Consider the following 12,865-nt stretch of genomic DNA (forward strand, 5'->3'; position numbering starts at 1 on the left):
TGACAAATGTGGAATTTTGTGGCCAGGAAAAAAAAAGAAGAAAGATGAAAGAGAAATGCAAAGAGATGGGGAAAAGTTCTGAAAGTACTGTGGGTCTTTTCCTCCTTCATTTTTGTTTGGGGAGAAGGGCAGGTAAAGAGGATTGTAGAGGGGAGGTTGGAGGGGAAGAAAGAAAAAGAGGTGGATTCGGAGAATTTGGAACTGATCCCCGTAGCGGTATATGGTAATCTTTTGTAAAGTAGGTTCGCTAATTTGGACCGTCTAGATTTATCCCATATTGCAGTGACGGAAACTTTTTTTTTTCTTTTCATCATTCTTATTTCTTGTCTTTTTTTTTTCCTGCGACCAAGAAAGCTGCCCAGGTAAGAAGGGGTATCAGGCGAGGTGTGTTTTATAAGAGTAGAAGGCCTCGTGTGTTCCTCCCCCCCCCCCCTTCTTCTTCTTTTTTACCCCTTCAGTTGTGATTGGAGAACACTGGAAATATTGTTTCATTACCGCCAGGTGACGAGTGACCGGTACATACTTCCAAGACCGCGTCCCCTCTCTATACCAGATGAAGAGTCCATTTATCAAAGAGATGTCATACTGTGTTGTATCACGCCAATATTGGCTTTGCATTTCACACACCGGAAGCTTGTCGAAAGTCAAATTAAATCCGCCGAAAACATTCCATGTACAAACACAGGACACGCACGCCAACTCACACACACGCACACTTCCCAATGCATTCTACATTCTGCACACATTTTAAGTTAAGATGTAGCCTATATAGTAACTCTTGAACTATTAAAAACTGACATGCCTCAAACGTTATCAAGTAATGCATTAAACGACACTCATTCTCACACGCAAAAAAAAGAGATATTATATTGCAACATGATTTGACAGTTAATTTTGTGTCGTAATAGCTGAAATTCTCAAATAAATGCACCATTTTACACGAAGTGTAGACTCGTAGCTTAATGCCCTTTTTTCATGCAATCAACTTGTTGATAGACGTTAAAGGTTATTAATTGATTAATCATGTATTGAACATAATAGCAGTGACTCAGTAATTTGATACAGGGCCTACAGTGTTTTTTTTTTTTTTAAACACCAAAGATAAGCAATAGAGAAACAAGAGTTATGAAAATTTTCTCTGGTAGTGTTTATCCAAAAATTTTAGGCAATTACATTTCAGTGGTGGTAAAATCTCGAAAGCAGATTGTTTTCGCAGACTGCTGTGCAAGTATAGTTCCCATCATATCATATCATATCATATCATATCATATCATATCATATCATATCATATCATATCATATCATATCATATCATATCATATCATATCATATCATATCATAATTATCATATCATACGTTTATGATTATCGTTAGTTTGCTTCGTTTTCTCGGCAGCAACATGCTCCCACAAACTAGACTTCTCGTTGGCATAGTATACATGGCATCATCCTACTAGAAGCATATATTATGACAAGTGCGTGAAGGGTTAACGTCCATACACTATTTATCCGGCTCGTTATCAATATATCGCTTTATCTTGTCTTCATCTGAGCTCGGTGCGAAATGAAGTGGACGAAGGCTAAATATCGGATTCGCGCGCCCTCGCCGAAGTTGATCGAAGAAAGAAGAAGAAGGGGAAAAAAGGGCAAGTGTTTCAACGGTTTTTATCTCGTTTTCAGGCGGGACTATGAATAATCGTGCGCACCAGACAGTCAAGGCTGGATTCACTCACCATCCCCATGCATAATTCCCAAATAGAAAATATCGATTTAGAGATCAGGTATTTACACTCTTCTCTCCTCCTCCTCCCCGTGTGAGAATTAATAGTGATGCAGCACTTAGCAGGGTGAGAGTGTCAGCTTAGCAAGTCCTCCCTCCCCGTTAATAATGGTACAATCCATAACGGATGAACTTAAAGGGCAGAACCGCACCATTTTTTAATCTTGGTTTTGATGAATAGAGTAGAGTCATACGAACCGCATGGTAAGAGAGTGAAATCAGACGAACAGAATGGTCAAAATTTCATAAAACTCGGACCTATTTAGTAGTAAAATTACAGAATTTTAAAGTCGCTCATGTTTTTAGGAAACAGCGTTTTATAGTCCTTAACAAAAATTCAAATTGACTGAGGTATCAACTAACAAGACGTTATTGTGCTGTACACAGATCATCACTTGATTTGTCTTTTTTTTTTACAAGAAAAAATAATAAGAAGATGCATCACTATTATTCATAGGATTGTGCATTATATCTAATGTCCTATAGTATCAGCGATTTTCAGGGGAAAGATGTTGCAATACATTATCTAGAACTCGACTGAAAATAATTATGATTTGGCCTTGTTTTTGTGTCCAAACGAAACAAACATTGTGAGGTGAAGACGTTATCACTTTTTTTTCCAATACTAGTATGCACGTATTTGGTGAAAACATGCCACACTTTTACAATTTATTGAATGTGCAATAATGTTTTTCTTTTTAAGAAGTTCATGTCAGTTTACACCCTCTGCGAAATCAAAACAAGATGGAGAAAATGAACAAAGATTGATAAACAAAATATAGTCAAGAAACAATTTTGATAAAGCAGTGTTTAGACGAAATGGATGATTCAATACTAGAAGTAGAGTGAGCAGATGGTATTGAAAAATTAACGCATCCTATACATGCTATAAACGTACACTGCTAATAAAAAATGTAGATGCGGTATATTCTAGCGAATAGATTGCCCGTCACAAAATATTTTGCTGTTGTTGTTGTTGTTTACGGGGAAATGATAAATGGGGGCCCTATTGAAAAAATCCTTTGCTCAAAGCAAAGCTTTTATGAAATTAAGCAATTGTAAGAAAATCAAGCATTGCTATTATTCAAACCTGTGCTAGATGTCTCCATGCGGGAGCACAAGATAATAAATGTTTCCATAGCGGAGCTCATATAGGAAAAAGAAGAATAAAAATGTCTCACAAAATAATCATATTCAAGCATCTACTACATTACTCGCCATCGTTTGATAGCTTGAGTGTTGTATTCAGGCCTCAATTCTCTTAAGAGAAATCGTAATGAATTTCAGCCAACACGGTTGATTCAAAATTTATAACTGACGTGGAATCTAAAGATTACTGCCTAATGTCGACTAATTGAAAAAAAAAATAACAAATTCACCAAAACAGATACTTGTTTTAAATAAAAAAAACAACACGTCTTTTATTCCATGTGGTAATTGACGTATGCATGTAGGCCTATACGTTCATATGATTATATATGACGTGTATTTCATATTTACATTAGAGATTCTTTGAGAAGAAATTAGGAAAGTAGTTATCATCATTAATCTTTTCTTATAATTTGTGAACATTTGACACAATGAATTGTATCTCCACTATTCTAGTGAATTATTACCAGATCTATTCACTGAATGACCATAACTGTCAAACATAAAGCTGGAAACTCGAAATGTCTTGTTCACATGATTGTTAAATATTTCGTTATTCAAAACAGCATTGAATTAATAGGCAGATATCATCACGCAGCTTATTATGTTCTTTTAGTTATGTTTCTTATTAGTTGTACTCAATTATGCATTCAGAGTGTGTATATGCGACCCACTATGCCTAATTATGTATTGTTGAGAAAGGCAACGTAACGAATCGATTTAATCCGAAAATACAAGGTGTCTTTTTTAGCAACGTTTACAAATCATATCTAGCATGTAATTTAGACTTTCAACGAATAAACATTATAATGTGATATGATATCCATACTTTTCATTCGTTTTCATCTTTACACAAATAAATCTTCCAATGATATACGTAAGGCATTGATTTTAGAATATGCTCATGTTAACATGCATTTTCTTTATACATGCTTGTCAGCTCAAACAAATGAAATTAATCTAAAGATCATCGTAACTTTTTTGTTTTTGAATGATTTTTTTTTTAAATATGGCATCACATTGTCTCGGGTTACTCAAAGTATTCTATTTCGTAGATATTTAACCATGACTGGTGCTGGAATAAAAGACAATGACTTCAAAACTAATAAATTTAGTAATTTTCTTCTTTCAATCTTAGTACATCTCCATTCAGGATGAATATGTAAAACGCGTATGTTTTAAGGTTGATTAAGGAAACCTCGAAGAGGTGCGTGTTTTACAGAAGACGTATTAGTAGACCCTATTTGTTTGGTACTTATCGGTATTGTGCAGATGATATCGGTTTTAATGTTAAAAATGGATCCGCAGACTTTATAAAAATTAGTTTACCAGGAAAAAGATACAACGAAACGAAGACAAAGAAGTCAGTGTAAGTTTACAGTGTAATAAATATTTGATACTGCATAATAAAAAGTTTGCGATATATAACTTTTCTGCAATATAACTCTGTTGACATCTAAGTCGCTAAACCTGGGGAAGCGTAAACATTGTTTGATCAGCGTGTGCTGAATATAATAACATCATATAAAACATACTATCGGCTAACGATGCATTGAATCTATTGCGAAAACAGGTTCATGGATAAGATTCAGTGACACCTGTAAATAATCTAAAAGATATTAGTTTAAACATTTAACAGTTACTTACAAAGGAAAAACAAAGCATCATTAACAATCTTATTAGCTGTTTAGCAGCTCTTTTAACAGCTACTTAAAAGAAAGACACCCACACACTCGCATATTTTTTTTCTTAAGTTTGAATACTTGCAATCAATAAAATCAACAAAAGATAATGACAGGATTTAACTAGAGTCTATCTGAAGTAACTGGAAGATACGTCAATCATTGCGTCAGAACCAGAATCACAAAGTATGACAAATTTGGGCATGTTTTGTGCCTCCAAATATCTCCGCATGTTGCTCAATGAAGATGAATCCGTGCACGAATTACCGCCGTCTGTACCTTTGATGCAGCTGTTCGCACCAGCGAAGATGCTGGGGTCTTCCGCCCCGAAAGCCACGGCCGAACAGCGCACGTCCGAAATCCCACTAGCTTGTAACCGCCGATCAGGCAGCTTACGCAGGATGTCCAAGTTAATTGGTAAATACCCAATTCTCCGTTAAAATTCATTAGAACAGGGGAGGGGAAATGCTTAATACATATTTCCATGTTACCACCTCGAAGTACTTCAGTTTTTCACCCTTTTTCTCTTTCTCTTTCTCTCTCTTTATTGCAAGAAGGAGGAAATTCTAGAACCCAGTTTATCGCGGCTCAGTTAAGGTCATCGGGTTGAAGAAGGAAGGATGAGGGAGCAATGTGAAATGTTACTACTTCAACGCCACGAAGATGCGCAAAGGAAGCTAGACAAGTCTGGAGGATTTCTGTCATATCGGGAACATAATCTTGGACACCTTCAACTTTAAAAATAAGGAGAAGAAGAAGAAAAAGCTCATAAATGAGTCCTAACATAGAAACAGTATTCCTAGTGTAGACGTATATTAGTTGTATGCATGTTGAGACTTAGAGGAAAAAAAATCCAGTCTTAACAACTAACGAATGATACGAAGAGACCATTGAGTGCACATAAGACATTTTAATATCAACATAAAATTATATCTCACCCTTATCTTATTCTCTCTCATTTTCTTTCCCTCGATATCGATCTCTATCATATACATGTATATCTCCTTCTATTCATATTTTTATATCTCTATGTATGTATCTATTACCAATTGATTTCAATATCTATCTATCTATCTATCTATCTATCTAGCTATGTATTCATATATCTATATATAGCAATATTTATCTATCTATTTAAACTATTCATCTATCCATATAATCTTTAATACACATGTATTTCAAGAGATATACAAACATATAGATAAAGGGATATTGAGATGACAGATAGTAATAGTCACGCGGGAGCAGGAAAAAAGTGAGTGAATTGGTGAAAATGAATTATCATGTGTAGCTATTGATTTTCTGAGAATATGACGAGCGGGTTAATTAAAATTCATTGTGCAACGCACGTCTCTATTTTTGTGTGAGCTCATCGACACCTGTGATTTTTAACTTCGGTGAGTCATTACAGTTTTGGCACATTAAATCGCAGATTTCCCGTGACAAAAACACGTGGCCGAGCAAATGAATGAAATCTCCCTTTTCCTCGTCTTCGTCAGAATGTGTCTCACCATACAGTTGCCTTTGTTTCGGTATTACATACTCATCGTCGCGCAGAATTAGCATTTGCTCAATTATCAATAACACTGTCATCGGATGACAGAGTTCAAATATAAATCTCAGATTATTTGGGGTGTTTTTTTATTTTTTTAATTTATGTCTTTCTTCACGTGATATGTTACTATTTTCTGAGTATTTTTGAAGTGGGTTAAATTTAGTTCGGCAAATGTCATGCTCTATCCCATCGTGTCTGAAGATAATCTCTTCGTTATGCAAATACTTATCCAAGAAGCACTTTCCTCTTCTAAAGGTCGTATAAAATACATTATATCTATATTATCATTTAAAGGTTAACTAACAGCAAGAATAACATATCGTTTAAAGGGATGGTGTAGTTTTGGTTGAGGTGATGATTCAGTCTTTTTGCATAATACTTAGAAACCGCTTCATGAAATGTTCAAAGAGTGTACGATTCTAAGAGGACTTCAAAGTTTACTTGATGAAAATCAGTTTTGAAATGGCTGAGATATCCAAAAACAAAGTAAAACAAAGCAATCCTAATAAAAGGTTGGTCCCACCTTTTTTTTTTATTAGGATTGCTTTGTTTTGGATATCTCAGCCATTCCAAAACCAAATTTTCATCAAATAAACTTTGAATTCCTCTTACAATTATATGCTCCTATAATTATATTTCATAAGAGGTTTCTCATTATCTACAAAAATTATCATCAAAAAATGTTGGAAACCTGCGGCCGAATGTCAGCCGAAATTGTACCACCCCTGTAACGGGAGGAATTTATTTGCAATTTGAAGTGTTTCAAGGTGATGCCAAAATAGAAATAATACAATGTGCCATTTTGCTTGTTTGTCTGTGTAAATGCATTTTTCATTTCTAATAAGCGCACGACTGTACATCATACTTTGAAGAGAGACATTACTGTAATTATCTCCAATCTGAAGTATTGTTTCATGGAATGTCTTTCTCATCTTCAAGAACAACAGTCTGTCCAATTAATTTGAGACATTGTCCTGAAATACATATTTTCTTCTTCAATGAAATACACCTTACAGCAAACCACAAGACTCTAAACGGACGAAAGTCGACTTCCCATTTTGCGATATATAGTATTTGTAGTGATGGGGGAAAACGCAGAGCCATTTTGTTGAACGCACGACTAAAATCATTCCGGATTATAGCCAATTTGTCCCTTCAGGATTGTTTTCCGTGTTAAGGTTATAAACCATATGCTAGCAATGAATATTCAAATCGCACAACTGCTTAGGGCGAAAAATAAGGCTGATTGTATTGATTAATCCCCTAGCTGCAAAGTTAAGCCTTTCGATAGCTGCCAGCAAGTGTTATATCTTCATTGTTATGGCGGTGTTCTTCAAAAAAGAAAAAAGAAAGAATAAAAGGAAAAATATGGCTAATTCATCAAGATCTAAAACCAGATAACATTATGGAGGTTTCGACTCTCTTTGAACCGGTAACGTAGCAATGGGGGAAAAAAAGGTAGGGATTCTGCCTCAGAGGCGCCCCAGTGCAGACGGTGGGCGACTCCCCGGCCGAGGAGTGCGGAGAAGCATGGACCTGGCGAGTCGTATGGACGCTGTCCCATCTGGCTATTTGAAGAGAGAGAGAGCGCGAGATGTAGTAGTCTAATGTAAATTGCGTTGTCGCAAATTGCCGCGAATCGCTTTTCGGAGGAAATGCGAGTGATAAATTTCTCCCCATTTCCCCTAAAAAGGAGGGTGGGGGCAGGGAGAAGGAAATAAGAACTGCGGTTGGATGTTAACGTTGAGGACACTGTGGACATTGATGTTGAGGGGTAGGAGTTTCGGTGCTATACCAGAACATGAATGATCACCGGCATAAGACATTTACAGCTCAAAATAACATACTGTAAAAGGTTTTACACGAGAAATTGGAGGCATGCACCACCGTCGTCTCGACTCACTTTTCTTCCTGTCGATCCTATTTCTTTTTATTTCCATGATGTGTTAAAAATGTTGCAATACAAAGATCTATACGAAGGACACGCCAAGACATCCGTGCGTGTAAATCATAGTAATAGTGTTAAACGACCATATAGCAGTGAGAAAACGACATGTTTATGGAGAATTCAAAATTGTTTTCATAGAACACACACACACACACGCACACACACTAAAAAGGTCTTTGGGAACTTGGTGTCTATTTGTGAACTCGTCAGCACAACTCGCTTTGAAACATGATCAGAGCAGCAGTAGCTGACCAGCTGTACACCAGAAGTAGAAGTAGATATTGGCTGATCTGGTACTAGTACTAATGCTGTCAGTAATGCTATAGTAGTAGTAGTAGTAGTAGTAGTAGTAGTAGTAGTAGTAGTAGTAGTAGAAGTAGTAGTAGTAGTAGTAGTAGTAGCTGTAGCAGTAGCACCAGCATCAGTAGTAGTGGTAGATAAACCATCATAGCCATGGTAACGACATTGGCAGTATTGAGGAACTCGTATTAAAAGTTTAAGTCAGAGCAGCGTGCAGAGGCAGATGTAATAAAATGTTGATAATAGCAAAGGTAGTAAAAATACTGGTAGTGAAAAGGGAAGGATTGCTTCGTAGTAATAATGTTTGGAGTTTTATCAGCAGTGACATCTTTTTTTTCAAACAGTCGAACGAATCGTAATCCCAAACAGTAGATCTAATTCTGACGACAAAACGATGATGTTGACAAATTGGTAATAATGCTGCGATGTGATTATTAGTAATACTGATTGCAATGATAGGTGCGTACAAAAGGAGTAAGAATAGCGATTCCGGCATTAAAAATGCTTGCGGATGAAAATAATTCCTTTCCGGTTCCAGTGAGCTACTCTTCAACCTATCGCAAGTACATTTTATGACTGTATAGTCAGTCAACAAAATGAGATTTAACAGCCGCAATGTACACTTTCATTGCTTCTAGCATGACTTTATTGCCTCCCTTAATACTAGTAATTTAGTATATCATTATACTGTCATTACTAGCACATTCTTTATTAATAAACTGCCATCCCACCATACTCCTAAGTACGTACATACGTACGTACATACTACCACTCACACTACTACTACTACTATTACTACTCCTGCTATACTACTACTGTACTACACGTACCACTACTATTACGTCTACTACTACAGGACTCTACTAGCACTACTACTATTACTACTACAACTACTTCTATAATTATACTTGTTATACTTCTAGCAACACTGCTGCTAATACTAAAAATAACAGATTTTATCAACACCACTGTAACGATAATCAGATCGGCTACGCGAGTCTTCTCTCACCATATTATTACTACTGTTATAAAGACATAATGTCTATGAACATTCTTTTCTTATTTAGCATTTCGTCGGTACTGTAAGATTACAGACGGGTGCCCAATAAAGTATATAAGACAGAAGTTATGCATTTGCTTTGTTATTTTTTTTCTTCTCATACAATTTTTTTTTATATGAACCTTAAAAGATATAACAGAGTTAAGTTGGAATATTGGGAGGTAAAGATAGAAAGTTTTATATTGTACTTCTTCCATCTGTCCACGTCTTAGCAACTACCAACTCAAATATTTCACTCATATATATATATGGAGAGAGAGATAGAGAGAATGCGAGAAAGAAAGAGAAAGCAAGAAAGAAACGTTGACTGCAGCCTGCATATTTGTCACCGTCATCGCAAAGATATATGGATGTAATGTATCCTTATTTTCCGATGGCGACAGTTAAGATTGCCGAGGTGAAGAGGAGTAGATATATTTCTCTCCGTTTGTTAGTAACATTGTCCCAATAGGCTCCCACGACACTTATCAATATTACTACTTCCACTTCTACTACCACTACTACTACTACTACTACTACTACTATAATACTACTACGTCTATTACTATTATCACTGTTATTATTGAAAATAATTGCAATAATGATACTAATAGTGATCATTCTTCTAACAATGCATGACACATTATCTTCTTCTTTTTTCTGCACCGTTATGGAATAACAATACTTTTCCAATACTGATGAAACTAACACTTTTATGTTTGTTATATAGAATGAAAGTCGTGCTTGTGTTTCCCCAATTAATCTAAATGTATGTAAGAGCAAATTACTAAAATTCAAAGAATAGTACAATGAAAGCAAAAAGTCTTCTTTTCCATGGAAACACTGGCATATATTTCAATACACTTAATTTCCTCCCTTGTGGAGCGCATAGAGCAGCAACGTTGGGGATACCTGAACCGTTCAATACTGTAATAGAGGAAGGTAATGGCCTGCCATGATTATATTCCCGGAACCAATCGGTGGTCCCCACGGGGAAACGGCGGCCCAGTGACAAATTGACAAGGAGCGATAGCATACACTGAAGTGACAATACGGGAGGGTATATCCAAGCAAGTACAGGTGCATTGTAAAGATGTAGTAATAAAAAAAATCAATGAATTCCCTAATTCTCTTTAAAGTTTCGTTAACATGAGGCTCGCAAACTTTTTTGTTTGGTTATGTATTGTGTTTGCTTCTATTCTTTTTAAACCAAAAAGGTTCCAAAAAGGATAAACGAAAGTGGTGGGCCTTCATAAGACAGGTTATGCACAACGTTCTGATAATATTACGCAACTTAGAATTGTGAAAATTACAAATTTCCAGGCATTCTTATTTTCTTGGCCTACAGAGTAAAAGGAAATGAAAATAGAATCAATAATGAAATGTGTTCACTATGAGAAGGGTTTCTTACCAAAGTTTCCGCCACTACAATTTCGATTACTTAGTATCATTATTTTTTTATTAAGAAAACTTTGATGCGATTGCATCAGTTCATCACATCAAAACGAAAGTCCATGACACAAGTGTTTATCAATGCAGATGTGGATGGAATGTTTTGCAATTGAAAATGTGGTTATTAGAATTGATCTCTGTGAAATTATCGCCTCTATAAATCGCAGGGAATTTTATCTTTCCTTCCCCAGAACTTAATCTTTCTTTTTACAGACAAATTACAAATAAATCCCGTTATATTTCTGGATGTCAGTGATAATTGCTGTTTAGACCTGGCGATGGTACAAATTTGTGACAGGTATTCCATAATTCTTCCTGTAAGGAAGCTTGCGAAAAGCTTAATTTACATAATTTAGAAATAAGAGTGCAAGTAAATCGTGTTTTAGAACAACCAGAAAGGAACATGAATTGAGATTCAGATCGAATTGGTGCATGAGCAAGAAATCGATGTTAATTGTAGGTTCATGAAGGTAAATTTGTCAACATTAAAAATATTCAAAAACATGAAAAAGGCGTTAATCACAAAGCAAAGACAGAAGATGGAAAATGGAAACACCAAATACAAAAATAATATTTAGTATGGTCATTTGGAACGGCGATGTCCGCTTTCGCATCATCGCATTCCCAGCATCGAAAATTGAAGAAGCGGGAGTTCATATTTACCGACATGGTCCGGTGTGTTCTGATGTCCGGCACAGTGCGAAGAGGTACGATCACAGGCGACGTCGTGTGCGATGTCGTTGTGCGACGACGCTGTGGTCGCCTGGCTGTTCCGTGCGTTGCTGGCCTCGACGAAGCTCTCGAATGCTCGGATTGTACTGTTCATGGTTTTTGTTTGCTGTGTTCGGAAGGCTTATCTACTCTTTTTCTCTCTCTCTCTCGCGACGCAGGGACAAAAACCTAGTCGTGGATTAATGTTGATCCCCTCGATCTAGCCCGCCTCGTTACGGCTCGCCTAGCCTTCGAGCTTCGGGTAATGTGCGGGGCTTAAAACGCTCTCCGCTCCGTTGTCTTTTTCCCCCCAAAACGGTGGAAAGAGACTTTGTTACCGTGGAAAAAATCCTGGCGAAATCTGACTTTAGTCGGATCGACAAGGGCGGGCAACGAAAAATGACGACGCTCGTTTCGCTCGTAGCGTGTAGGATCCTAGTGTGATTTCATTCACGACAACGAAAGGCAAAAAAGATTACTCCTCGATTTTACCTCGTGTCCCCCAAACCACAGGCCCGATTTACAAGCGAATTTTCGAAGATAATGCCGGTAAAAGGGGATGGTTAAAAATTGGAAAATACGGCTGGAAAAATAAAACAGATGTAGTAAATTTTATACTTGGCAATGAGCAAAGTGTATGGAAATGCACGCGGTTGTGTGACCGAGCATGAGCGCGGTTTCATTTTTCGCTATCCCGCGCATTATCGCCGGAGAGGACGGATTTGATTCGCCGGCTGTGATTTTCTACGTCATGAGCGTGCCGTGTGCAAGAGAGGATCCCAGGCGTATTTCCATATCATCGCATCGTCAGGTTATTATATTCTACGCACTTTCTCCGTCGCCCGGTGGCAGTGATTTGATACGTAGCGAAATGCATATTCTCACTTCGCCGTGTTGATTGATAAGGGAAACGAAAAAAAAAAAGATCCTTCAGCGTTTCAATAATTGTCTTCTTCTCTCATTTCTTTTTTCCTGTTCAGAGGAGAGTTTGTTAGAATGAGACAAGTTTGACGACTAGTTTGGAAAATTATATATGGGAAGTCAAATAGAGTGCATTACGTTGATTGTATCAATGATACTGAAGAGGTAAGGGTATTTGTTGGTTTCGCTCGCCTTCGATAAAAAGGTTTTACATTTTTATTGATAAGGAATTCCATCACAGGAAGATGTAGCTATCCCATGAATATCCACATCATGAAAAAATGGGGAAAATTAGCTAAATCTTAACTTTTTGCGAAATAACCCTCAGGC

At 36.8% G+C, this 12,865-nt stretch overlaps 1 protein-coding gene across 1 annotated transcript in view; it reads right to left on the reverse strand.

The window, feature by feature from the left end:
* Nucleotides 1-11,939, reverse strand: part of LOC139740978 (pituitary homeobox x-like) — a 43,221-nt gene extending 31,282 nt beyond the window's left edge. Inside the window, exon 1 of the mRNA XM_071651563.1 lies at nt 11,567-11,939. Coding sequence (XP_071507664.1) covers nt 11,567-11,729 — 163 coding nt within the window. The 5' untranslated portion in view covers nt 11,730-11,939. The remainder of the gene's footprint in view (nt 1-11,566) is intronic.
* Between the last annotated feature and the right edge of the window lie 926 nt (nt 11,940-12,865).

This window comes from Diadema antillarum, unplaced genomic scaffold (assembly GCF_040938485.1).
Source record: "Diadema antillarum isolate AM-2024a unplaced genomic scaffold, OU_Dant_1.0 seq00000893_RagTag, whole genome shotgun sequence".
Classification (NCBI taxonomy): Eukaryota; Metazoa; Echinodermata; class Echinoidea; order Diadematoida; family Diadematidae; genus Diadema; species Diadema antillarum.